The following is a 27,756-nucleotide window of genomic DNA, read 5'->3' as shown; positions in this document are numbered from 1 at the left end:
CCTGTGTCAAAAAACAAAAACTAGACAAAATTTGTGATGGTGAACAGGGACAGGATAGGATTAGGCAGGTTCCTTTTACTGAATAAATACCATTACATGTGACAGATATTTTGCTGCATTAAAAAGTGTTTAGGTACATGCTGGCGAGGATGTGGAGAGAGAAGAACACTCCTTCATTGCTGGTGGGAATGCAAACTAGTATAACCACTTTGGAAATTTCTCAGAAAAATGGGAATAGGGCTTCCTCAAGACCCAGCTATTCCATTCCTTGGAATATACCCAGAAAATGCTCTACCATACAGCAGGGACATATGCTCAACCATGTTCATAGCTGTCTTATTCATAATAGCCAGAACATGGAAACAGCCTAAGTGTCCCTCAGTAGAAGAATGGATAAAGAAACTGTGGTACATTTACACTATGGAATACTACTCAGCTGTTAAAAACAGGAATTACCAAAATTGGTGGACAAATGGATTGAACTAGAAATTATCATAATGAGTGAGTTCACCCAGAAGCAAAAAGAGACAAATGGTATATACTCACTTGTATCAGCATACTAGCCCAAGGGGCATGTCCCATGAAAAACTTGACTTACCAGGAAAGTGGGTGAGAGGGGAGGACATCCTATTGGGACTTTAGGTGAGAGAAGCATGGGAGAATGAGGAAATAGAAGGATCCAGAGGGTCCTGGAAACCTACACGAAGATCATTATGACGGGCGGATCTGGGTCCTGGGGTCATGCTCAAATTATGGCACCAGCCAAGGAAAATATAGGCAGCAAACTTCGAACCCCTACCCAGACCTAGCCGATGGACAGGACATTCTCCTCCATTGAGTGGAGAGTGAGATCTGACTTTCACACGAACTCTGGTGCCCCATATTTGACCATGTCCCCTGGATGGGGAGGCCTGGTGGCACTCAGAGGAAGGATAGCAGGCTACCAAGAAGAGACTTGATACCCTATGAGCATATAAAGGGGGAGGAAGTCTCCCTCAGTCACAGTCATAGGGGAGGGGAATAAGGGGAAAATGGGAGGGAGGGAGGAATGGGAGGATACAAGGGACGGGCTATATTCATCTTTTTCTTGATTATCTTTTTTTTTTTTTAGCTTGCCAAATCATTTCCCTTTGTTCAGTGTTGCCCACCTCTATAAAGGACATCCAAGGCTACACAGAAAAACCCTGTCTAGAAAAGCAAAAACAACAAAAGGATTAGGGAAATTCTTCCCACTCTTCCAGATGTCCAAAGGACTGTGTCTGCCTGGGCAGTCTAGTTTCAGGGGAGAGTGTAGATGGGGCGCTGTGGCATTGGGTGGGTGGGAGGAGGAGGGAGAAAGAACATGTCTTCTGGCTTGTAAGCCATTCAGTTGTTACTAGGTATTTTCACTTTACAGTTTGTTACACTGTTTAAGGAAAGTGCTGGTAATTTTTTTCTAAAAGTAAATGTTTTAGGCCTTTTTAAAAAAAAAGTATATTTTATTTAATCTTTTAATTTATGTGCATTGCTGTGAGGATGTCACATCTTAGAGTTACAGACAGTTGTGAGCTGCCATGTGGGTGCTGGGAATTGAACCCAGGTCCTTTGGAAGAGCAGGCATTGCTCCTAACCACTGAGGCCTTAACAGCCTCTCTTAAATACTAACTTTTCCCTTTGTAGCAAAAAAATCAGACTATGACATGGAAATGGATAGTATGACTGTAATTCAATAAACTTCGCCAAAAAGAGTGTCAATTAATAGTTTGTCAGACCCTACACTTTTTTATTTGTTTTTGTTTTCTTTGGTTTTTTGAGAAACAGTTTTTCTGCATGTAGCTCTGGCTGTCCTGTAACTCTTTTTATAGACCAGGTTGGCCTCAAACTTCCTGTCTCTGCTGCTGCGACTAAAGGCATGTGCTACTATGCCTGACTGAGAGACTAAAAGTTTGTTTTCTTTAGTTTTTGTTTTTGTTTTGTTTTGTTCATTTGGTTTGTTTTTCAAGACAGGGTTTCTCTGTAGCCCTGGCTGTCCTGGACTCACTTTGTAGACCAGGCTAACATCGAACTCACAGAGATCTGCCTGCCTCTGCCTCCCAAGTGCTGGGATTAAAGGTGTACACTAAGCTGACCCTAAAGTTTTAATGTATTGCTGTACATGATTTAGGTGAGGTGCGTGTGATATGCAGAAACCTAAAGGTGTACTGAATACAGATTTATCTTGTTCTTATAGCTAATCGTTTGCACTCTGCAGGCTTCTTTGTTTGCCTCAAAGAAATACCAGTAGCTAAAGAAATGAAGCTTGACATGAGTATTTTCTGTGGGAAAGGCAAATAAATCCCTACTATATAATGGGAACGGCAACCTCAAGAAGAAAGGGTAAAAACAAATATGAGATCCAGGTTTGAGACTTCATCTGGGAATGAAGGGAGGTATAAATGCTAATACAGGGCCTTGCTTTAATAAGAAAGAACCCCAGCACTCTGGAGGCAGAGGCAGGCGGGTCTCTGAGTTTGAGGCCAGTCTGGCCTACAAATCTAGTTCAGAGCAACCACAGCTACACAGAGAAACCCACCCCTGCCCCCCCCCCACCCCAGGAAAGAAAAAAACTTAAACCTAAAAGTAACTTAAAAAAAAAAAAAAAAGAACTAGAGGATTTTAGAGTTGGCAGCTTTCATTTGTGGTCTTTTGTTTGTTTCTTTTTTTGGGTTTTGGTTTTTGAAGACAGGGTTTCTTTGTGTAGCCTTGGTTGTTGTGGACTCCCTTTGTAGACTGGCCTCAAACTCACAGTGATGTACCTGCCTCTGCCTCCCTGAGTGCTGAGATTACAGGCGTGCACCACTGTGCCCAGCTCAGATTTTGATTGTTATCATGGTTTCCCCAACTCAATAACATAGTGAGTTTAATAAGCCACTTTCTTCTTCTGAGCTTTAGTTACATTATTTTTAAATTGGAGATGCTTATTTCTGCTTGGCATATTGAAGATTAGAGATCCTTCCAGTGTTAGGTTGTTGGAAATAGAGAACCCGTGTTGTTTTTTAACATTTAATATGGTATTTCTCCCTCATTAGAAATAAATGTTATTAGTATTGCAAAACTTAAATGTCTATGGGAACTTTATTAAACTGTAATCTATTGTAGTTGCCTAAGAAAGAACATAAAGGCATAGGTATAAATGTATGTATTCCAAAGTGTGTTTGGGCCTTCCCCCGCCCCGAGTATCAAGACAAGGCTGCAAGGGTTAGAGGGTATGGTCCATTGTAGAAGGAATTTTCTTTTTTCTTTTTCTTTCTTTCTTTTTTTGTTTTTTTGGTTTTTTTTGAGACAGGGTTTCTCTGTGTAGCCTTGACTGTCCTGGATTCGCTTTGTAGACCAGGCTGGCCTTGAACTCACAGTGATCCACCTGCCTCTGCCTCCCAAGTGCTGAGATTAAAGGCATGCGCCACCACGCCCAGCAGGAATATTTTCTTGACAGCAGGAACTTCAGGCAACTTGTCACATTGCTTGGGAAAATTTTTCTCCTTTGGTTCATTTATAAATATATTATCTAACATGAAACAGTAAGGAAAATTCCATTGGTTTTTGTGCTTTAAGTGGTTGCATAATTATATAGGTAGCAATGTAGGCATACACTTTCGATAACTATTTCAGTCTTTTATTAGTTTACCTCAATATTTTGATTTGCCCTCCTCCCTGTTATTTTTTGAGTTTAGGGTCTTTTCTATATTCCCAAGATGGCTTTCTTGGGTTAATTGCATTTGTTTGTTTTTTTAATAGATTGATTGAGATAGTCTCATTGTGCAGCCATAACTAGACTGTAACTCTCTATGTACTCCAGGCTGTCCTTGAACTCACAGAGGTCCTCCTGCCTCTCTGCCCATGAGTGCAGGGATTAAAGGCATATACCATATGATTGGCTTCTCATTGCTTTCTTTTCATCAGAATACCATATTCAACTGAGGCAGGAGCAGCTTCCACATACTTTGTTAAATACCTCTTCCCTCTTACATAGACCATAACTTACTTAGGTAGATGTTAGCCTCTAGTTCTAAGGGACTACAGTGTGCAAAATTGTAGCAGAGTAAGTTAAGTATTTTAAGAGTGGGCCAGAGTCTGCGGAAGATGTTTACCTAAGTAGGAGAAATGGAATAAACTGACCCTATTAGTTTTATGTCCTTCTATAAGACATGAGCTTGGCTCCCTAACAGTTTCTGTTTTGTTGTTTGTTTGTTTGTTTGTTTTTGAGACAAAGTCCTTATTCTTTAGCCCAGGCTGTAAACCTTGTGTAGTCCATGTTGGCCTTGAACTTGGAACAGTCTTCCTGCCTTTGCCATCATGCCCAGTCTATCTGATCAGGGTGCTGTTTCTATTTTAGGTATTTGTTAACTTTGTGCTGGCATACAGGATGCTGGTTTTAGCTTAATCTTTTCCTTAAGAATGGAGAATTGAGTAAATGGGACGTTTATATAGAGTTACAAAAAACCCCTTCCAATCTTTGTTTTGATAAACCATAGCACATAATTCAATCTTCTTACTATTTAAGCCAGAATTCCTTTTGCATCTTTAAAAATTGTTCTAAGCCTCTTTACTCCTTAGTAAGCAGGAATTTACTTTCAGGGGTGTGATGGTGGTTTCATGAAACACTGGGTTATATTAATTAATTTCATCAGTTAATATTATAATCAATTTTCCTTTCAGCTATTCGGTCAGAGAAGAAACGCCTTAGGAAGCCAAGCAAGTGGCTTCTGGAATATACAGAAGAGTATGATCAAATATTTGCTCCTAAGAAAAAACAAAAGAAGGTACAGGAACAAGTGCATAAGGTATGCTGCAGCATTTTAGGAAATGGCAGCTTCACCTGCAGTACCATAGTTTATCCTCAGAAGACAAATATCTCTTTAATTGAGATATTGCCTTCTCAGGTGTTTGTTTTTTCTTTTTTCCCTTGTTTACTGTTACCTTGTAGCACAGTGCCTAGCCTGTATTAGTTATTCAGAAGGTGTATAAATAAATGTATATATCATGTTTCTGTTTATTTTCTACTCTGCTTTTGCAGAGTCTTTAGAACTTACAACTCTTGTTATGATACAACACTAAGAACCTGGATAATGAAATAAAAATACATAAATTTGGGGCCGGGTGTGCTGGGATTAAAGGCATGCTCCACCATGCTCAGCTTAGAGGTTTTTATCTTCCTAAACTGAAAAGCAACACTTAGGAGTTTGAGTCTTGTAGATAATTCAGATTAATGGAGTTATGCTATACTTTGGTCTGTTTCCTTTAACATAATGTCTTCAAGCTTCATCCATGTCATAGCAAGTATCAGAATTGCTTATATTTTTAAGTATGTTATTATTGTTATTGTTCTTGTTATTTTGTAAATTCTATTTGTACTTACTGTTCTTAGGTAAGCTCTCGCTGTGAAGACGAAAGCCTTCTTGCCCAGTGTCGATCTAGTATTCAGAACAAGCAGGTGGATGAGAGTTCTTTGATTTCTACTAAAGAAGAGCCTCCAGTTCTTGAAAGAGAGGCTCCGTTTTTGGAAGGGCCGTTGGCTCAGTCAGATCTTGGAGTTGGACATGCTGAGTTGCCACAGCTGACCTTGTCTGTTCCTGTGGCTCCAGAAGTCTCTCCTCGGCCTGCCCTTGAGTCTGAGGAATTGCTTGTTAAGACACCAGGTAAGGTGGTGTTGGTGTACCCTAACAACAGCATAAAAAGACAAAATCAATGTATAATATTAAGGTTCAATATTGCCTTGAAGTTCATTTCCAGCTGGTTTTCACTTGGTTATTTATTTACTATGTCACCTGAGGAGAATTACTTATAAATGTACTATTTCTATCACCTTGTGGTTGTTGGGTGTTACTACAGTCAGCCAAGGAGTAGAAGAACTCTCATATGTCTTTACATTAGATAATAAATATCTGTACGTTGCCAACATTAGTTACTGCTATTTTTTCCTTTAAAAAAAATTTCAGATGGGTGGCAGCAGCACATGTCTTTAATCAGAGCGCTCAGGAGGCAGAGGCAAGTGGGTCTCTCTGAGTTCGAGGACAGCCTGGTCTACAGAGCAAGTTCCAGGACACACAGGGCTACATGGGGACACTGTCCTGACAAAACAAACAAAAATTCAATCCTAGTTTATTTTTACTCTAGTAAATGAGAATCTAAAAATTTTTGCTTCATTTTTTTTTTTTTATGTTATTCCCATTTTTGTTGGGCCACGGATCCAATCTAGGGCTTTGCATATGGTAAACAAGTGCCTTACCATTAAGGTATATCTCTAGCCCTAAAAGATTTTTAAATTTTGTGTGTACGTGTGTAGTAAACAGGTGTGTGAGCATGTCATCACAGATATGTGAACTTACGAGAGCAACGTTCAAGGAGTCAGTTTCTTCTACCATGTGTGCTTTGGAATCAAACTTAAGTTGTCAGGCTTGGCACCTGTGATGTTATACAGAATGCCATCTCACCAGACAGCTAAAAGCTATGTTTTGAAGAAATATATATGGTGTGTGTGTGTGTGTGTGTGTGTGTGTGTGTGTGTGAGTGAGAGAGAGAGAGAGAGAGAGAGAGAGAGAGAGAGAGAGAGAGAGAGAGAGAGAGAGAGAGAATATAAATATACAATGTAGAATTTTTAACTTTTTTTTTTTTTAAAGGGTCTAGCATACCTGGACCTCATTAGGTAGACCACACTGGTCTTGAACTCACAGAGATCTGCCTGCCTTTGTCTTTGGAGTGCTGGATTAATGGTGTGCACCACTGCACCCAGCTTGTTTTACTTTTCTTGAAGGTCTTGAACTATGTAGTTCTGGTCTTCTTAGAATACAAGTGTGCTTCATCCTGTTCCATATAAATTTTAATAGCAGTCTTTTAAAGCTTTTAGGTATTTTTATACTTTTTATATACATTTTTAGGGGTAGAATAAATATTATACTCCTGATCCATTTGTGCCCAGAATGTCATGTATTTTATTAAGCAATATTTTAGAATAATTCATTCTCTTTGTGTCCTTCCTCATAACATGATGAAAAAAAAGGCAAGCAAGTTTGTGACTCTTGTAATTCTCATTTTTCAAAATTAGCTTTTGCTCAATTTTTAAAGCATCTAAGGAAAATTATGTACATTTCAGGGAATTATGAAAGTAAGCGTCAAAGAAAACCAACTAAGAAACTTCTCGAATCCAATGATTTAGACCCTGGATTTATGCCGAAGAAGGGCGATCTTGGCCTTTCTAGAAAGGTATGTTATTTTTGTCAGTTCTAAAATAGGCTTAAACCTGGGAAATACAAGATTTAAAAATTGCATTTTAGTATTGATGTGCATAGTTGTGCTTCCTTAATTGTGGTTTCACTCTCTACAGCTCCCAGTAACTAAACTGTACTCTAAAAAGTATTAAATGGCAAATTCATGAAATAGACAATTCATATTTTAAACACATTTTGTGAGTAAGGCGTGAGAAGATACTATGGTATCCTGTGCTCTCGATGTGACTTGTTCTTTGTCACTGTGTAGATTTCCAGGTTAACTCATGGCATCACAATGTTTGCTTTCAGTGATCCTTTTGATCTGTTATTGTTCCAAAGTGCAAGTATGGTGATACTGGTAGCTGAGATATGCTAAAGATACCAGTACGTGCGTGCGTCCGTCTGTTCGTTCTTTCTTTCTTTCTTTCTTTCTTTCTTTCTTTCTTTCTTTCTTTCTTTCTTTCCTTTCTTGTTTTTTTGAGATAGGGTTTCTCTTTGTAGCCCTGGCTGTCCTGGACTTGCTTTCTAGACCAGGCTCCCCTTGAACTCAACAGTGATAGCCTGCCTCTGCCTCCCGAGTGCTGGGATTAAAGGGCGTGTGCCACCATGCCTGGCTTTAGTAAGTGCTTTTTTTTAGGTGGAAAGGTTAAATGTTCTTGAGTTACAAGGAAAGAAAATAGTATATTGAACTTAGTGAATAGTATATTGAACTTAGTGAAAACTATATTAAGAATGCAGCATACATCTATGAAATTATAAAGAAAAAGAAATTTGTGAAACTGTTGATATTCTTTCTCAGATTACAGAAGTTACAACCAGTAATGCCCAGTTAAAAAGGAAAGGGCATTGCATTCGTGGGTGAGACACAGACATGTTCCAATTGATGGCATAGAGGTGTACCACAATAATTAAGCCATTATAAAAGCATGGGATGCAAGTAACACAGCTGTGTATTGTAAATAAAATTTAGCTGCATGGATTTAGGATTGAAATATCTGAAAATTATTAGAGGAGCATTGTCTGCTGATACAGAAACCGTTGTTGTCACCTTTCCAGCAGAGTTGGGAAAAGTTGACTAATGCTATTAATACTAGGTAAAGTAAGTCTTCATTGGGATAAAAATGAGCCTTTTTAGAAGAGGATGTTCAGTGAAAAATATTCATAAACGTGCAAAGGAGGGACTGGCTTATATATACGATATATATGAAGAAAAATGAACTCTGCTATCTAAGTACAAAAAAGATATTTTAAGAGAGAAAAAGGGAAGCCACATTCACATAACTTATCATAGTATAATATTATAGTTTTGATATGTGTGTTATCAAAAATATTTTCTTTGTAGGTAAAGTTACAGAGTAGAGGTGGGAACAGTGTATGTTAGTATATATAGAAATTATAGAGTATCAATGTGCATCTCTGAGAATTCTACATTTAATAACAGTTTTGTACCTGGAGGTGGTGCTTGTGCACACCTTTAATCCTAGCACTTGGGAGATAGACTTTGAGATAGACGCCAGTCTGGTCTACAAAGTGAGTCCAGGACAGCCAAGGCTACACAGAGAAAGAAACCCTGTCTTGAAAAACAAGAAAATGAATAATAAAGTGTTGTGCAGTGCATAGCCTTGATATGAGCTGGCTTTGGGTGTTCTGTCTTTTCCTTTTGGTACTATTAGAAATTAAGCTGCCGAGGTGGTGGTGCACACTTTTAATCCCACCACATGGAGGCTGGAGCAGGCTGACGTCTGTGAGTTTGAAACCAGTCTGGTCTACAGTGGTAGTTCCAGGACAGCCAGGGCTACTCTGTCTCTGGGGTTGGGGAATGTGTGCTGTCACACACTGAGTTTATATATGCATCTACCCTGTTGTGTCTCACTAAATTGCCTTGGCTGGCTTCACATTTACTGGGGCACACTGGCAGACCTGCATCTTGAGAACCTCCTGCATCATCAGCCTCCCTAGCAACTTTCATTTTAGGTCTGTATCACAAGACTGAGATTTACTTTACAAGTGAAAAAATTTTAAGCCTTTTATGATTATGATAAAGTTGGTACAAGTAATTATTTATTTGCTTAAAAACAGATTCTTGGTCCACCCTAGTCTGTCCAGGCATTTTCTATAAATTGGGTAGGCTAACCCCATATTTGTGTATGATCTATTTTCTTTTAAATTTTATTTTATTATTTTATTCATATTACATCTCAGTGGTTATCCCCTCCCTTGTATCCTCCCATTCCTCCCTCCCTCTCATTTTCCCCTTACTCCCCTCCCCTATGACTGTGACCGAAGGGGACTTCCTCCCCCTGTATATATGCTCATAGGGTTTCAAGTCTCTTCTTGGTAGCCTGCTATCCTTCCTCTGAGTGCCACCCGGTCTCCCCATTTTCTTAAGCCTCCCAACTATTGGGATTACTGGCATGAGTAGCCATGGTCAGCTTGTACCCCCACCCCCAAGTTGAAAACCTCTTACTTGACTTATATTATTTGTTTTAAGCTACTAGTCTGCTTTGAAAGTATTTCTATGTAACATCTCAGAAATGACTTAGCTATATTATAATTTCCTTAAGTTCAAGTATTTGAACTCATGATTTTGCAGTTACAGAGTTACTTTTAGGTAACAGCGAAAAATCCAGTATCATTAAATGGCAAACAGAAGTAGAAATTTAATTATGTTAATAAAAATAGCTATTGGTTCTTTAGAAATCTTGTTGGAGAGATTGCTCAGAGAGTAAAGCCAAGCCCCGTGACCTGAATTTGATTCCCAGAACCACGTGATGGAAGGAAATTCTCTTGCCACTCAGCTACAACTACCTTGTGAGATTATAACAACCATGTCATGTTCAGAAGAGAGCACCATTTTGAGTGTCTATTTTCATATTAGTAGAATATTTAAGCTGGTGTGGTGGCAGGTGCCTTTAATCCCAGCAATAGGGAGGCAGAGGCAGTTGGATCTCTGAGTTCCAGGCCAGCCTGGTCTATAGAGTGAGTCCAAGGACAGCCATACCTGTTACATAGAGAAACCCTGTCTTGAAAAATTAAATAAATAGAAAACAGACAGACAATTTATTTGAGGACTATAATGAGGTGTAGTTTTCTTCCCTTTTTCTAAATTTTTAGGAATTTAGAGATTGTAGGGATCCACAAAATGTGGATTTAATTATGGCATTTTTGTACCCATGTTCCATTGTCCATTGTTCTCAGTCCTTCCCCTCTTACTTTCAGTGCCACTTATCCCCCAGGCTAGTCCTCTTTCTCTTTGCAAGTTGAGCCCCCATCTCCATTTTGGGGGTTTAATATTAAGTTTAATTTGTAGTAGTAAGTTGTCATGCTCTTCCATGATTTAGAGTTGTTTACTCTTCATTGTTCATTAATTAAGTTTGTCAATTTTACTTTGTGTAGTACTCATTTAAACTGGCCGGTGTGGTTGTGCATGCCTTTAATCCCAAAGCCAGTCCAGGACAACCAAGGCTACACAGAGAAACTCTGTCTCGGAAAATACCAAACCAAACCAAAACAAATACAAAAAACAGCACCTGTACTAAATTTGGAACATACAGAGCGGATTGGATCCATGTATAATGATGCAGTGGATCTTGATAAAATATTTCACATTTGTTTTTTGTTCAGATCTTAAGTTTCTAAGAATGCATGTCTATGTATATTATATAAAAACAGAATTGAGACAAGGTCTCTTGTAGCCAGAATGGCTCAAGATTCCCTGTGTAACTGAGGATGATCTTGAACTCCTAATGTACCACCACTGCCAGTAGGGTCCTTTTTTGTTTTTCTTTCTTCTGTTTTAAGGCAAGGTCTTGTTATCCCGGCTCCACGTACATCTTCTGGCCGTACTTCTCCAGCTTCTGAGAGCTTTAACTTCTTGCACTGATAGTAGAAATTGCCGAAATAACCTAGGATCTTTTGCTATGGCAGCAGCTATCATCAATTTTGGCACATAAGGTGGTAAAGAACTGATTTTCTGTACCTTAGTAAATCTTACTGCTTTTTACTTATTTACAGTGCTTTGAAGTAGGTCCCTTGGAGAATGGCATTGTTGATTCACGTGCTACACCTCATTTGAAAGAGTTTGGTAGAGGTGAGTATTTTTTTATACTGAGAAAATGTTAAAGCACACACACTTTATTGACTGCAAAGTAATTTCATGTGTAAAATTATGAACCAGTACAATTATAGTTTTGAGACATTTTGACCACAATATGCTTTCTCTTCTTTGTTTCTTTCTTTCTTTCTTCTTCTCTTCTTCTTCTTCTTTTTTTTTTTTTTTAAGAGGGGTTCTTTGTGTAACCCTGGCTGTCTTGGACTTGCTTTGTAGATCAGGCTGGCCTTGAACTCACAGAGATCTACCTGCCTCTGCCTCTTCAAGTGTTGGGATTAAAGGCATGCGCCACCATGCCTGCCTTCTTCCTCCTGTTCCTCCTCCTCCTCTTCCTCTTCTTCCTCTTCTAGCTGTTTTTAAGCCTTATGCTGTTACTAGTTAAATGAAGTTAAATTATTTTTTTAGTAAAGAAATATTTGTACCAATTGGGCAATATCAGCTCTTTCTTAATTTTCTTAAATAGTGTAACTCTCCGGATTACACCATTTATTTCATAGCATTGATCTCATTTTTTTTTTTTTTTTTTTTTTTTTTTTTTTTGGTTTTTTGAGACAGGGTTTCTCTGTGTATCCCTGGCTGTCCTGGACTCACTTTGTAGACCAGGCTGGCCTTGAACTCACAGTGATCCGCCTGCCTCTGCCTCCCGAGTGCTAGGATTAAAGGCGTGCGCCACCACGCCCAGCTAGCATTGATCTCATTTTGATAATCTTTTAGAAAATGTCCTATGCAGTTTGAGAGGGAAATCATAAATCATCTGAGTTGTTCTTCATAGATTGTTTTAGTTTTCTTTTTGTTTTTTTTCTTAATCACATCTAAATTGTCTTTAGTTTCTTTTGGTATATGTGTAATCATTGGTAAACTAGCATATACTTGAATAAGAGAGCATACGTTTGATCCTGTTCCATTGTGTCTTCTTATTTGGTTTTTTGAGACAAGGTCTCTCTGTGTAGCCTTGACTGTCCTCGTCTCGCTTTGTAGACCAGGCTGGCCTCGAACTCATAGCAATTCGCCTGCCTCTGCCTCCCAAGTGCTGGGATTAAAGGTGTGTGCCACCACTGCTGGCCTCATTGTGTCTCTTTTTAAGAAAAAAAAAAAGATTTCCTCTTTTATTCTTTCTCTGTTCCTATTATATTGCTTCTTACCTATAAATCCCCTGACTACATTTATACCTTTTCTGTTGTTCTATTCTTCCATGACCTCCAAATTTTAGTTAGCTTCTTTCATGAGCAAAGATGGGGGTATTATTGACTGGAACATAGACAAGTTACTAATGCCTATACCACTAAACAAAGCTACTGATCCCTTTCCCCACAGCTAATAATAGCTTTCAATATTTCCTGAGGGAAATGTGACGCTTCGTAAGTTGCTGTCCAGCACATAATGGACTGTGGACAGGCTCTATTTTGTATAGGTTATCACAGCTGTTATGATGAGTATAATAGCCATGTCATATCTAGTAGACAGAGTCTAACAGCATTCTTTCCTTGGTTCTTATATTCATTCTGTCCCTTTATCCACAATATTCCTCAGTCTTTGGTGAGGTTCATGTAGATGTCCTATTTAGGGCAGAATACTCCAACAGCAACTTATTCTCTGCACTTTGACCTGTTATGACTATCTATGTCTACCATTACCCACTGCAAGAAAAATGTCTGCTCAAGGCTGAAAGCAGCACCAGTCTATGGGTATAAACATAGACATTTAGAAAGTCGCTTGGCAACGTGTCATACAGCAAAACAAAACAAAACAAAAAGCAAATGAGGTGTTGTTCTCCCTTCTTAGGCCTATCACCTTCCCAGTCAAAAGAGCTTTTCATTAGCTTTATAGTACCAATCAAATTTACTCCAGTGGAGCTGGCCACAATTAAACCAGTCATTCCAGGACTAGAGAGATGGCTTGGAGGTTAAGAGCACTGGCTGCTTTGCAAAGGGTCCTAAGTTCAATGCCCAGCAACCATATGGTGGCTCAAGACCATCTAGGATGAGGAGATCTAGTGCCCTCTTCTGGCATGCAGGCAGAACATACACAATAAATAAATAAATCTTTAAAAAAAAAAAAAGGAAAGGAAAGAAAGAAAGAAAGAAGTTAAGAAAAAAGGCTGGGCAGTTGTGGCACACACCTTTAATCTCAGCATTGGAAGGCAGAGGCAAGCTTGCTTGGTGCTATAATAGCTGTTTTCATATACTTTTATGTCCTTGGTAAATATCATCTACGTGGTTCAGTTCATAAGAATTTTGTATCTATAGCTAGGCAAGGTAGTACACACCTGTAGCACCAGGATTTGGTAAGGTGAAGCAGGTGGATCTTTGAGTTAAAAGCCAGCCTGGTTTATACAGTGTTCTAAGTCAGCCAGAGCTATATTCGAGACTCTACAAATCAAAACAACAAAAATGCTGTGATTAAAGGCATATGCCACCATGCCCAGCTAGTTAAATGTTTTAGTTTTTTGTGACTGGGTTTCTCTGTGTAGCCTTGGCTGTCCTGGGCTCACTTTATAGACCAGGTTGGCCTCGAAGTCACAAAGATCTACCTGCCTCTGTCTCCCTGAGTGCTGGAATTATAGGCATACACCACAGTGCACAGCTAATTAAAGTATTCTTTACAGACAATTTGAGTTGTCTGTCAAATGTCTACACCCATTTGAGTTAAACCCGTCATATTTTCTACTATGCAATGTGATTCTTTTTAGGCAAATGAAAAATTTGTGTTTTCAATTGCTTATTCTTTTGAAGTATAATATGTTTTATCTTAATTAGGATTTCAGGAAAGGTCTCTTTAGTGGTTAAGACATTATCTCTATGTTTTGATAATCTGTGTTTGTTTCTAGGACTCTCCTCTGATCTCCCTATGTGTGCCGTAGCATGTCAGCACCTACACGCACACCATTTGTGCATACATCTTTTCTAGTATACTAAAATTATTTATATCTGATATCCAAACGACTAATACTAGCAAATGCTAAAGTAGACATCAGTCCAAAATGTTCATTAAATTATCCCATAGGTATAAGTATAGGTCATCATTTTCATGTCCATTTTTTGTCGTATTAAATCAGAATGCCACTGTTATGGAGCACTACAGAGCATGTGGTCAATAATCCTAACAAAGAACTCCAGTGACTCACAAGACCATTGTCTTACCGACCTCCTTGAGTAGGCAGGCTGAGGCTACATAGACCTGTGCTGTGTAAATCTTAGTCATGATTTTTATTTTGGGTTTTGGGTTTGTGAAACAGGGTTTCTGTGTGTAGCCTTGGCTGCCGTGGACACTCACTTTGTAGACAAGTTTGGCCTTGAGCTCGCAGAGTTCTGCTTCCCAGAGTGCTGGGATTACAGGTGTGTACCACCATGTCTGGCTAAATCTTGTTCATTTTAAGATACTAGGGTTAGGGACAACAGGTAGAGTTCAGATGGCAGAGTGCTTACCTACCATGCATAGACCACTGCATGTCCCATCTTCAATACCACATAAACAAAATGTAATGGCACATGCCTATGACCTCAGCATTCTGGAAGCTTCAGCAGAAGGCCTGCCGTTAGTTTGATGTCAGCCGGAGCCACAGTATAAGAACCTCTTCTAAACTACCAGAAAAAAATTTTTTTCTAATGACAAGAGTCTAACTGCAGCGCTGATTATAGCAGAAGAAAATGAAACAACCTAAAAAGGTTCAAATAGGTGTGCTAAGGAAATGGGATATTATAAAGCAAGCAAGTTAAAAAATACTTTGATTTTTTTAAAAAGCTGTCCACAATTCCAATTATATGTATGTATAAAGGTATATAATAGTATACGCTTTCAGATAGGTTTTAAAGTACACATTTATGATAATGTTTTACTTTTATATTTTTTAATTCTGGGTTTGAGCACTTTAAAATTAGAGGAAAGTTACTTAAAATGGTAGATATAGACTAGAGAGGTATTTAGCAGTAAAGAGCATTTACTACTCTGTTAGATTCTGTAGCCGCATAGGTCTGCTTACCAACAGCTTTACCTCCAGCTCTAATAGATCTGATACCTCTGTCTGTCTTCAGTTTGCATCTGTACACAAAAAGTAGAGAGGGCATGCGTGGTGGTTCACATTTTTAAACATCACCTAAAAGGCAGAGGCAGCTGGGTTTCTGTTATTCCAAGGCCAGCCTGGTCTACATAGCAAGTTTTAGGCTAATCATGGAGGTCATGTCACAAAAAAATAAAAGTAATTTAAAAAAAAATAGTGGAAACACTCCAGGATACAACAAAGCTAGGAATAACTTTTAAATGTCTGGAAGCAAGCTACATGCCCTCAGTAGCTACATGGCATCACCAGGGTCAGGATGTTTTCCAGAATTACTGATGAACCCTTAGAAGTTCTTGGAGCCCAGTCTGAGCCCAGCAAAATGTCTCTGAGAAAGACTGGAGCAGCAGGGACACTTCTCAAGTGAGATAGGCTTCAGGATTAGCTTACTAATTTCTAAAACCTTGCTTCCTAAGACAGCCAGTTATAGGAGAAAATTTCAGTGTTTATATCACATTATTAAATAGTAAACCATTTAGTGTACATCAAACATGGACAAAGTTTATTTAGGAATGGTAGAAATAATGAAGCAAGTACTGTTCCTCAAAGTGAAGTGCAGAAGAGAATGGTAGTGGGGCTGAAGAGTTGGCTGGGCAGTTAAAAACAGCCAGAGGATCTGGGTTCAATTCCCAGTGCCCACATGGCAGCTCACACCTGTTTGCAGCTGCAGTTCCAGGGGTTCTGATACTTTGACCCAGACATACATGTAGTCAAAACACCAGTGAACATAAACTAATAATACATGTGAAAAGATGCTAGTAGCCAGGTGCGATGGTGCACAACTGTAATCTAGCAGAGGTTGAGTTAGAGGGCAGCATGGTCTACAGAGTGAGTCCAGGACAGCCAAGGGGCTACACAGAGAAACCCTGTCTTGGAAAACCAAAAAGAAAAAGAAAAGATGGTAATAAACATAGGCAGATTTTTGTGGCCCTATAACGATATTAAGGGCTTTTTATTTTTAAGACCCAGAAAGTATTTGTTGAATTTATGTTAGGAAAGTGATGTTATGGGGCTGGAGAGATGGCTCTGAGGATAAGAGCACTGACTGCTCTTCCAGAGGTCCTGAGATCAATGCCCAGCAACCACATGGCGGCTCACAACCATCTATAATGTGATCTGCTGCCCTCTTCTGACATGTAGGTGTACATGCAGGCAGAACACAGTACATAATAAAAAAATAAGTATGTCTTAAAAAGAAAGAAAAAGAAACGTGATCTCATGAGTTGGAGGTTTAGCTCATTTGATAATATTATAGAACATCTTATAAAATGCCTCTATATTTCCCTTACTGTTTCTATTTTAAGAATTTAAGTAAGATTCCAGACTTTTCTTCTACGTTTTTCCAGATGAGATTATATGTTTATTGTATATTTTTAAATGTGAAAAGGCATACTACTATTAAACAATAATCCCAATTTAAACCACAAAATGTAGGGGAGATCTCTTCCTACCCCAAGAGACAAATCTTACCTGTTTCCATCTTAATTCTTTTTTGATTTGCCTTCTTTAAGACAAAGTCTTACACTTCAAGTCCGGGCTTTTCTGGAACTCACTATGTAGCTGAGCCTGTGTGTCTTTTTTTGCTTTAGCCTCTTTTGACTGCTAGGGTTACATGTGTAAGCCATCATTCCTGCCTCCTGTCTTAATTTGATGGGATGATAAATACATGCCACCATGCCCAGCATCTTTTACCTGTTTCTGAGGAATGATCATGGGTCCTCATGTATGCAAGGCAAGCATTTTGCTGACTAAGCTTTGATATAAATTGTTTTCTATAATCTAGAACCTAGGAACTAGAATTTTTCCTGCATGGTAAGTAATGCATTTCCTCTGCGTCTTTTCACAAGATAAATTTACATTAAATGAAAGATTTTATTTTGTATATGTGAATGTTTCATCTGCATCTTTATATGTGAGTGCAGTTGCATCTATCCGTCACACAATTTTTGAAACAGGGTTTCTCTGTATAGACCAGGTTGTCTGTGAACTCAGATTTGCTTACCTCTGCCTCCGTAGTATTAGGATTAAAGGTGTACACCACCACCCTCTTCACATTATTCACCCCTAAGATAGTCTCATGTAACCCAGGCTGGCCTCAAACTTCCTAAGTTGGTAAAGATGACCTTTGCACTCCTGATCCTCCTCCTCCTACTTCCCAAGTGATGGGAATTTCGAACTGTGTCACCACACCTTGTTGAAATTTCTTTAATTCTACACACACACACACACACACACACACACACACACACACACACACACATATTTGCTTGTTAGTGTGCACATGTATGTGTGTAACTCTAAGGATAACTAGTTGGAATTGATTTAAACCATGTTGTTTTAAAGGCTGATGTCTTTATTAGCCATCTCTTTGGCCCTAAATTTGTTTTATAACCTATATGTTTGCTATTAAATTTATGTGTGGCCTTGCTAATTTCCCCTAATAATTAAAAAAAAATTAAATGAACTTTAGTTTTCTGTCTTTCTGAAAATCTTTGAGGGCTGGAGAGGTGGCTCAGAGGTTAGGAGTGCTGAATGCTCTTCCACAGGTCCCGAGTTGAATTCCCAGCAACCACATGGTGGTTCATGACCATCTGAATGTAATGAGATCCGGTCCCCTCTTCTGGCATGCAGGCATACATGCAGGCAAAACACTGTATAATAAATAAATAGAGCTGGAGAGATGGCTGAACTGTTAAAGGCTAGACTCACAACTAGAAATAAATAAATACATAAATCTTTAAATCTTTTGAAATAGGATATTTATTGAAAAACAATTTCATTTAAAGTATTTGTAACATGAAACATTATTCAAAATACAGCAGCAACATTTTATAGAGTTGAAGAAAGTCCTTCTAGGCTGAAGAGATGGCTCCATGGTTAAGAGTTCTTGCTGCCTTTACAAGATGAATGGGGATCGGTTCCTAGCATGCATTTAAGACCATTCTCAACTGCCTATAGTTGTAGCTCCAGGGAAGTTCAACACCCTTTTCTGACTTCTAGCCACTGTATGCACATACATTCAGACACACAGATAACCACATTAAATAAGTAAAAATAAATAAATAAAGTAACTATATTTATGGTTTGTTGATATTCCTTTCTGCGTCTTCTCTATTAAGTGATTAAATTAAAATAAAACCATAGCTGTGATTGTTTTAAAAATATACTAGCAAAAAAAAAATATATATATATATATATACACACACACACTAGCTTTTAGCTTTATGTGTTAAGTAATGGGAGTGGTGATACATGCCTTGATCTCAGTAAGAGGAAAGTGGATATCTATGAGTTCAAGGCCAGCCTGGACTACAGCTAGAGAGACTGTTTAAAAGAAAAACAACCTATATCTATATCTGTTTAAATATTTTAGACATTTGAATTATAAATAAAATTTAAAGTTGGGTTTTATTTTAATATATTATACTTTTTTAAGAATCCTTAATTTAAGGATAGACGTTATTAGACGTATATGTGAATAGCTAGCTGTTAGGTAACATTTGTTTTCCTGTTATAGGCTCTACAAGGATATTTGATAAGCCAAGGAAACGGAAACGACAGAGGCACGTTACAGCCAAAGTGCACTATAAAAAAGTGAAAAAGGAGGACTCCTCAAAAGAGACTCCAAGCTCAGAGGTATCACTCAGTTCCTCACCTTTTGACCTTCAAAGAGAATCAACTTTTCACACTAGAACTCCCATCCCTCTCCCTTGGATCTCAGAATAGTATTCTCTTGAGATGATTAATTAGGTATAAGAAATCTTGACTTACCTAGAGCCCAGTCCCAGCAAAATACATATTGAAACTATGGATATGGCCCCTTTTAAAAAGGAATATCCTGTGCTCTGGATAGTACTTGCAATATATGTAACTGTTGCCTCAGTAACTAAAGTTGTTCTAAAACCAGAGTACAGCCTAAGTAACCAAATAACCTGAGTGACCTAAATAGTGCCCTATAAAAGTTAAAACTGCTACAATTGCAGTGAAATTCCATATACTTATATCTTGACCATCAGTCTTTTAATTTGGGATGTTTTAAACATCATCTTCTGAAAAAAGATTTAACATAGTGTTATACAGAGCATCCGTGCAGTCATTGATGCTACTTATTTCTGGCTTTTGATGCAGCTTAAACAGAATCAGAACCAGTAAGTGAGCATCACAGGTGATGATGCAGTGTTTTCTTTCTAATTTCAATAGAATGCCCAAGGGGCACATTGCCTAGGAAACACGGATCTTAGAAGGACAAATAAGTAATCAAATAAACTTAAGAATGTTTTCTCTCCCTTAGTGAAACCTTTAAATGGAACAGCTCAAAAAGTTCCAGTGGAACAGCCTCAGAGCAGTTAGTGGCAGGGCATGAGGCGCCCACTACCCGCCCAATCACAGCAGGGTTAGAACTAACATTGCATGCAGTCCGCCCGCGTGATTGGCTGAACATCTGTAAGTGCTTAATGGCTAGACAAATAGCAGCCCAGAGGGAGGAGGGGGTCAGATGGAGGAGACATCAATAATACAGATGTGGGACATTATTTTTTCTCTGCAAGGGAGAACTGATGATTCACAGGACTGCTGCCAGCCCCAAGGAGATTCTTGACGAGGGTGTAGAACATGATGCTGGGATGTCTGCATCTAAAAAATTGCAGGGTGAGCGTGGTGGAGGAGCAGCACTGAAGGAGAATGTTTGTCAGGTAGGAGATGTGTGTCTCATATTTTTGTTGCATATGTACTTTTTTAAAAAAAACCCTTCTCTATCTCTCTTAAAAGACTTTACCTTGGTTAGAGAAATGCTCATGGATTATTGCTAAGGAATCCCTTTAAGGCTGTAACTCGATTCTCTCCTTTGAAAAGCAAAGAGCGGGAAATAATTGAATATTGGTTACAGTCTGTTCTTGTGGCCCATAAGTATATTCCTCTTGAGACAGAGTGAGATCTATTATTAGTCAGAGAAAAGTAATTTCCTTGTCCTTTACCTGTCATAGTGTCAGTGTCCTTTTTCTTCTTCATCTCCTCCTCCTAATTCTTCATCTCCTCCTCCTTTTCTTTGACTTTTCTTTTAGGATTGTTTTGTTTGGTTGATGTTTGTTTTTGAGAGAATCTCATATAGCCCAGAGTGGAACTCTGTGTCCTTCTGCCTCTGCCTCCCAAGTACTGGGATTTTATGGCTTTTTTTTTTTTCTTTTAATTAGGCATGTTTCGTGGGTTGTTACAGTTTTCTTTTTTGTTTTCTTTTTTCTTTTTCTTTTCTTTGGTGAATATTTGTACACTATTCACTGCCTAGTCTTTTTTCCCCCCCTTGGTTTTTCAAGACCTGGTTGTTCTGGAACTCACTTTATATATAGTCCAGGCTGGCCTCGAACTCTCACAGATGTGCCTGCCACTGCCTCCCGAGTGCAGAGACTAAAGCCATGTGTCACCACCTTTATAAATTAAAAGCTTATGCCTTTTAATTTATAAGCATTACATCGTTCATTTATTCTAACAGTCCTTTAATTTTTATTATTCCCATTTTGCATATGAGCAAACTGAACTACACAGGACATTAAGTAGATTGCATGTGGTGACATGCATCCTGGATTCAAACCTAGTTGTTTTGAGTCCGGTTCTGTATTTCCTTTGTGCGATGTGTATATGGCTTTATGAGTTTTATCAGTTTCTTATTTCAACCTATGTAAATTATTAAAATCTGACATTATGAAAACCTGGATACACTGTGCATATATGTGTATGGGTCAATGAGCAAGTGCATGTGGGGGTCAGAAGACAACTTCGAGCAGAGATCCGCAGGTGACCAACACTTTTTGTGTGGAACAGGGTCTGTTGTTTGGCCTCTAAGTTGGATATATTGTCCCATCTGCCTTGACAATGAGCTCCGAGGGGATCTGCTCGTCATTCCCTCACATGTCAGCACTGCTGGTGTTGTCAGCACACTGGATGCTCAGCTTTTAATGTGTGTTCTGAGAATTTGAACTCAGGTCCCATGCTTACAAGGCAAGCACATTATTGACTGATATTCTTCCTCTGCATTTGATTTGGGGTTTTGGTTTGTTTGGTTTGTTGGGTTTTTTTTGGAGGGTTTGTTTTTCGATTTTTGTTTTTAAGATAGGCTCTCACTATGCAGCTCCAGCTGGCTGGGAAGTTACCATGTTGGACAAGCTAGCCTCAAGCTCACAGAGATCTGCCTGCTTTGGTCTTTATCCCATCTGGACCCTGTTTTTAATTGAAGAAATCTAAAAAATATACCTAGACCCAGACTATGTTACCTTGACATACAATTTTATCCCCGTCTTTCCAATTCATTTTTTTCTATTAATATAAGAATGTTTACTTGAGCCAGACTAGTGTTTATGCCTTTAAATCCCAGCACTGTGAAGGCAGAGCCAGGCAGATGTTTGTGAGTTCGAGGTTAACTTAGTCTCCATATGAGTTTCAGGACAGCCAGCACTGCATAGTGAGACCCTCTCAAAAAGAAGGAAAAAAAGAATGTTTTCCATATTTAAACTAGTTCCCAAATGCAGTGTTTTGTTTTTTAAAATAGCCTTGGTTGACTTGGGGCAAGACAGATACTAATCCTCTAAGCTACCTCTCATATCCCCCCACCCAAATCCTATGCCTCTAATAATTTCTGTTTAGCTACTTCCCATCCATAATCCCAGATATTTGCTAATGTTCTTCATTTGGGCCAAATCCTTCATCCACACTGGCCATGTGCTTCTTCCTCTACCTAACCCATGGTGACAGCCTTTCCTTCTCCTTTCTTGTCTCCTTCCCAGGTCCTCTTTCAGTCTCTGACTTCTTCCCTTCCCAAGATCATCTTTGTCCCCAAAGCCTGGGAACCTTAGCCATGCCTATACCATTTGTCCTGCTTGGGTGTGTTTGCTTTTATTGGTCAAATAGGAATAAGTTTTTAGGCAAGGATACAAACATTTTTGGGCACATGAGTCTGCTCATTTGGGCAGCAACCAGATCAGTCTCCAACAATTCCCCTTTTCTGTTTAAATAAAAGAGGGCATTTAAAAAATAATATACAGTAAGAACAATTATGAAATGGTTATAAAAACCAATAGGTAAGACTTACATAATGTCTAGTCAAAAGGTATTTGGCAACTTTGAAGAAAATACTATTTATTTTATTTCGGTGAGTCTAAAATTCTGAACCTAAATCAGTCTCTATCATGTCTCATCTTATCAACATAAAAACATTCATATAGACCTAAAAACATCTTTTTAACTTCTGAACAACCAAGCTTAATTGTAAAAATGAACTCTCTGGTCTTTAGTCCCATCAGAGACGTGAGAAGGAAGAAAATTAATTACCTGAGTAATAGTAAAGGTTATTAGCAGCTTCCAAAATAAAAAATGACAAAGACAGTTTGCTGCCTCAATAGCCACCCAAAGCTCTCTATAACGTTGGAGCATCATCTTCAGCCTTCTGGCCCTGTATAACTGACAGACATGTTTGTGAAGCAGGAACTATTGAGGACTTGCTTACCCTGTCTAGGCAAAGTTTGGCTGTCAAATCAGCCTGCAGCCATGCTTGATGACTCAAATGCAGTGTTTCTCCTGAAAAGCAGTTAGACACCTGTAGACAGGTGGATATTAGAGTTTGAAGTCAGCCTAGTAGTCTGTATAACAAGCTCTGAGCCATTGAGGGCTTCCCAGTTTTTTAAGAATTTTAAAGAAAAGTTCAAACTGGGTATGGTGGCACACATGCAATTCCAGCACTGGGGGTATAGGTAGAATGATGTTCATGGCCGTTATAAGCTGCAAGTGGAGCAGAAGGAGGTACGAAGGGTAACCCAGTGGTCCCGACTTACTGGATTGATGTGATACATGTACATTTGTTGTCTTTATATAATTTATTTATAGCACTTCCTTTCTCAAGTGTCCAGTTCAAAGGTAAAATTATGTAGTCATCCTAACTAAAAAGTTAGGGTAGGGGGCTCAGTGGTTAAGAGCATTCTCTGTTCTTCCAAAGGTCCTGAGTTAAATTCCTAGGAACCACATGGTGGCTCACAACCATGATCTGGTGCCCTCTTCTGATGTGTAGATGTATATGCAGATAGAGTACTCATATACATAAAGTTATAAATCTTTTTTTTTAAAGGGTAAACCAGGTAGCTAATTTGAAAAATATGTTCAGTTTGTACTGTAATTGAAATGGCCATATTTTAAACTGAATGCAAGTTTATTTACTGTATGAAAACTGTTATTGACCCTCAATTTTTTTGAGTTTTTATTTGGGAGTACTAAATAATAGAGTTAGATATTTGAGAATAATTTTTATTACATTCACACACTAAGCTTACCTTTTTCCCTTGCGTTTTCCTACTTGTTTATTTAGTTAGGCTTGATCAAGATCTTGTGTTTCTTTGAAACACCCCACACCCAGGACAGGCTTCCTCTTTGTGTAGTCCTTGATGTCTGGAACTCTGTAGAAGGTTGGCCTCCAACTCAGAAATCTGCCAAGTGCTGGCTGGGATTAAAGGCCTGTGCCACCACACCTGGCTGTTTCTTTGGTTTCGTAGATCTTGGTTTCTGTGGATTCATCCAATTGTGTAGATGGAAAATATTTGGGGGAAATTTTTTTATATTATGATAGGTACTATAATAGTTGATGGCTGGGACTGCACTGATCATGTACAGATTTATTTGGAGAAGTTCACATGTGTATATGTATATATGCATGGGTGGTTATTGTGTGTGTGTGTGTGTGTGTGTGTGTGTGTGTATGCACGCACATGTGCTCACGTGTGTTCGTGCATGGTAGAAGTCAGAAGTCAACAGTAGCAACCCTGTCCATTTTGATTTTTGAGGAAGGTTTCTCACTAGGATCTGGGAGTTAACTGTTTAGGTAGGCTGGCTGGCCAGCAAGAAGCAGGAATCTGTTTCTCCAGCACTGGGTTTACAAGTGTGTACTGCTTTTTGTGTGGGTTTTAGGAATTGGACTTAGTTCCTCATGCTTGTACAGCAAGTACCTCACTAACTCCACAACCTCATAAAAACTTTTTGTTGTTGTCTTGAAAAAATAGTATAACAGCTATACACATAGCATGTAATATATATACACACATATATATATACATATAAAGATATATGTGTATGTATATATGTTAAAATTGAAAAGAGTTTTAAAGTGTACAAGAGGATTGTGCATGCTTATATACACTATGAAATTTTCTCTCTCATTTTGTATGAAGGACTTTCTTATTCATAGGAGGAAGTGTCTTTGGTGAGGCTTATTTTTGTTTTAGTATTTTGTTGCTAATCATGGTGTGCATACAAATGAGATAAAAAGTAACATATTAGGAATATCGAAGGTTTTCATAATGAGAGATAGTGTCCTCATTTCATAAGGCGCTTTCTCCCTTTAGTGACACCATGTCCTCCATGAGATTGTCTCAGTCAGTAGTGTGATCTCCCACTTGCCTGGTGCATCCAAAGCTTTATTTTTGGTTCCCAGTGAGAGAAATAAAGAGAAAAGTTGCAAGAGGATATATTTGTTTAATGATGTAATTTGAGATACATCTTGATGTACTTTTCATATTTTGACACTGTTAGGACCCAAGTCCAGTTGGCTGATACTGCCTTCTGTACAGCTGTCTGGTTTGTTTCTTCCTAACTGTGTTCTTGAGTTCATTTCCCATTAACCAGCTGAAGGGATCTTTTTAAAAATGAATACTTGGGGCCTGAAGGGATGGCTCAGAGGTTAAGAGCACTGACTGCTCTTCCAGAGGTCCTGAGTTCAATTCCCAGCAACCACATGGTGGCTCACAAACCATCTATAATGAGATCTGATGTCCGTCTTCTGGCCTGCAGATGTACATTTAGACTACTCTATACATAATAAATAAATAAATCTTTTTTAAAAATGAATACCTGATTTCAGCCTTCACTTGGCAAGCCCTCAACCACACGTCTTTGCAATCAGAATATAATCAGAATTATGGTCTCATGTCATTTCCTGCCATTATGACCTGTTTTCACTTTAGTAAAGCAAAAATGGCTTTCTTTGGTTTTTAGTCACGTTTTCCTACCTGTGGACTTTGTACTTACTCTTCACATGCCTAACTTGAAAATTCAGAACCTGATCTAAGAGGTTATCCTGATCAAAAAAGTCAAATTAGCTATTTGAATTCTTTCCCTAACACTGACTGATGATTAGCTCACTTTCCTGTGTGTTATTAGTGTTAATTTTCACCTTGACAGGTTTTGACGGGTGTGAAGGATTATTTGTTCTCTGGTCTTGACGATGAGGAATTATCTTGATTAGGTTAAGTAAAGTGGGAAAATTGCCCACTGTGAATGGTGCCGTTCCCTTGGCTGAGACACTAGAGTGCATTGAGCTAAAGCAATTCATTGCTCTCTGACTCCTGACTATGGATGATGTGTAAGCAGCTGCAGGAGCTCCTTCTGCCTTGACTTACCACTCTAGGGGACTGTATCCCTTGTTGTTGTTGTTGTTGTTTTGTTTTGTTTTGTTTTTCTTTTTTTCTTTTTTTCTGAGACAGGGTTTCTCTGTGTTAGCCTTGGCTGTCCTGGACTCACTTTGTAGACCAGGCTGGCCTCGAACTCACAGCGATCCGCCCGCTTCTGCCTCCTGAGTGCTGGGATTAAAGGCGTGCGCCACCACGCCCGGCTTTTTTTTTTTTTTTTAAAGGGGACTGCGTCTTAAAGCTGTGATCCAGAATGAACTTTTTATTCCTTACACTGCTCTTGTCAGGGCACTTTATCACAGTCACAGGAAAGTAACAACATTTTCTTCAGTCATTTCTTTGTGTCATTTCTCTGTAAAAACCAGAGATCTTCTTGTACATAGGAGGTAACTTTTAAATATTAGTTGAATAAATGATGGGATTTTATAGGTTTTGCACAGACACTTAACCTTTACTTTCATGAGGGCTGTTCATTTGGTTGTTTTCTAAAGCCTTTCTGTAGACACATCTGTTTCCTTTCCTTAACAGAACTGTGAGAAACTGGGTGAGCTGCTGTTATGTGAGGCTCAGTGCTGTGGGGCTTTCCACCTGGAGTGCCTTGGCCTAACTGAGATGCCACGAGGAAAATTTATCTGCAATGAGTGCCGTACAGGTAAAGTAGATAATGTCTAACCTAACACAACTGGAAATGTTTTCTTTGTGAGGGGTGTATTATTTCAAGTGTATTGAAAATGCTACTTTCTGACAACAGTGAGGTTATTGTAGCACATGCTGCTATGTATTGTAGCACATGTACTATGAAGTCCCAACCCTTAGAAAATCATAAGTGCTGGCCTGGAAAGATGGCTCAGCAGGTAAGAGCACAATCTGTTCTTTGAGAGATCCTGTGTGTCTTAAGTGATCAATAGAATAATATAATGTAGTTCAAAGCATTATATTGTACATATATTATTATATATTTAAATTATAGTGTGATCAAAGATGAGGCATATTAGAAAGGAAAAATATTAAGTGTGGTTTTAAGAGAGAACAAAAAATAAATATGTCAGGTTGGACTTGGTGGTACATGTCTGTAATGTCAACACTTGAGACTTGGCGACACAGTTGAGAGTTTGAGGCTAGCCTGACTCACAGATCCAGTTCCATGCCAGCCCTGAAGCACATGAAGACTATTTAAAACAAACCACAGCTGGCTAGGAGAGTAGGATTGAGTCTGGAGGAATTGAGGTGAAGGTGATGAAACCATTCTCAGACCTCTCAAAAAACTAACAAAGACTGAAAATAAAATTATTTAGAGAAACATTATTTGGGTCCAAAGTGGAAATGATCTGCCAAGACCAGCATATAAAGCTTTTTATAAGCTGTGCTAAGGAAAGTGTTCCTTGTTCAACATGACATGTAGGTAGATCATGAAAGGGGAAGAAATCAGGCCTAACAGTATAGATTTTCCACTTGTACTTCAGGGGCTCTAGATATACGTGTTGTTACTCAGAGAAAAATCTGTGCAGGGAGAAGAAAACCAGTGATGGAGAATCCACTAGGATGGCATCATCATCTGAGACATGTGTGATAAAGACAGTGAGGCTTATGTGGAGTAAAACTTTTATATTTTACGTTGTGAAGATAGTTGACTGACTTAATAAAGCGTACCACACTGCACTAAGCTGAAGGGTGAACTACCTTTCGACAAGGATTGATTTCAGTGGAAATGAGGCAACAGCTGAAGGAGACATTTGAGGGTTAAGGGGGAAATCATATGAATATAAAGACAGTGTAGGTCTGGCAAGATGGCTCGGTGGGTAAAAGCACTTGTCCCAATGTCTGACTATCTGCTTGGTTGCCAGGACCCACGTATTGGAAGGGGGGCTAACTTCCACGGGTATGTCATTGTCTGCTCACACACAGAATAAATAATGTTAAAAACAACTTTAG

At 38.7% G+C, this 27,756-nt stretch overlaps 1 protein-coding gene, 1 long non-coding RNA gene and 1 pseudogene across 24 annotated transcripts in view; 1 reads left to right on the top strand and 2 right to left on the bottom strand.

Annotated features, from left to right (window-relative positions):
* LOC311605065 (small ribosomal subunit protein uS2-like) overlaps positions 1-27,756 on the bottom strand; it is a 986,626-nt pseudogene that overhangs the window by 785,770 nt on the left and 173,100 nt on the right. The gene's annotated exons all lie outside the window — the stretch shown is intronic.
* NSD1 (nuclear receptor binding SET domain protein 1) overlaps positions 1-27,756 on the top strand; it is a 120,220-nt gene that overhangs the window by 55,755 nt on the left and 36,709 nt on the right. For all 22 annotated transcript variants that reach the window (XM_084795736.1, XM_084795731.1, XM_084795721.1 and 19 more), the window contains 7 exons: positions 4,675-4,799; positions 5,384-5,654; positions 7,109-7,218; positions 11,238-11,313; positions 18,906-19,024; positions 19,936-20,079; positions 26,353-26,476. In XM_084795736.1, coding sequence (XP_084651862.1) covers positions 4,675-4,799; positions 5,384-5,654; positions 7,109-7,218; positions 11,238-11,313; positions 18,906-19,024; positions 19,936-20,079; positions 26,353-26,476 — 969 coding nt within the window. The remainder of the gene's footprint in view (positions 1-4,674; positions 4,800-5,383; positions 5,655-7,108; positions 7,219-11,237; positions 11,314-18,905; positions 19,025-19,935; positions 20,080-26,352; positions 26,477-27,756) is intronic.
* LOC311605371 lies at positions 6,488-18,878 on the bottom strand. The gene is made up of 2 exons (XR_014781916.1): positions 14,764-18,878; positions 6,488-6,819 (listed from the first exon to the last, which is right to left on the bottom strand). It is a non-coding gene; the product is annotated as an uncharacterized lncRNA (long non-coding RNA).

The sequence above is a fragment of the Acomys minous genome (genome assembly GCF_964271855.1).
Source record: "Acomys minous genome assembly, chromosome: 9".
In the NCBI taxonomy this organism is placed as follows: Eukaryota; Metazoa; Chordata; class Mammalia; order Rodentia; family Muridae; genus Acomys; species Acomys minous.
The sequence above is the reverse complement of the archived record's forward strand: the minus strand, read 5'-3'. Positions and strand labels throughout refer to the sequence as shown.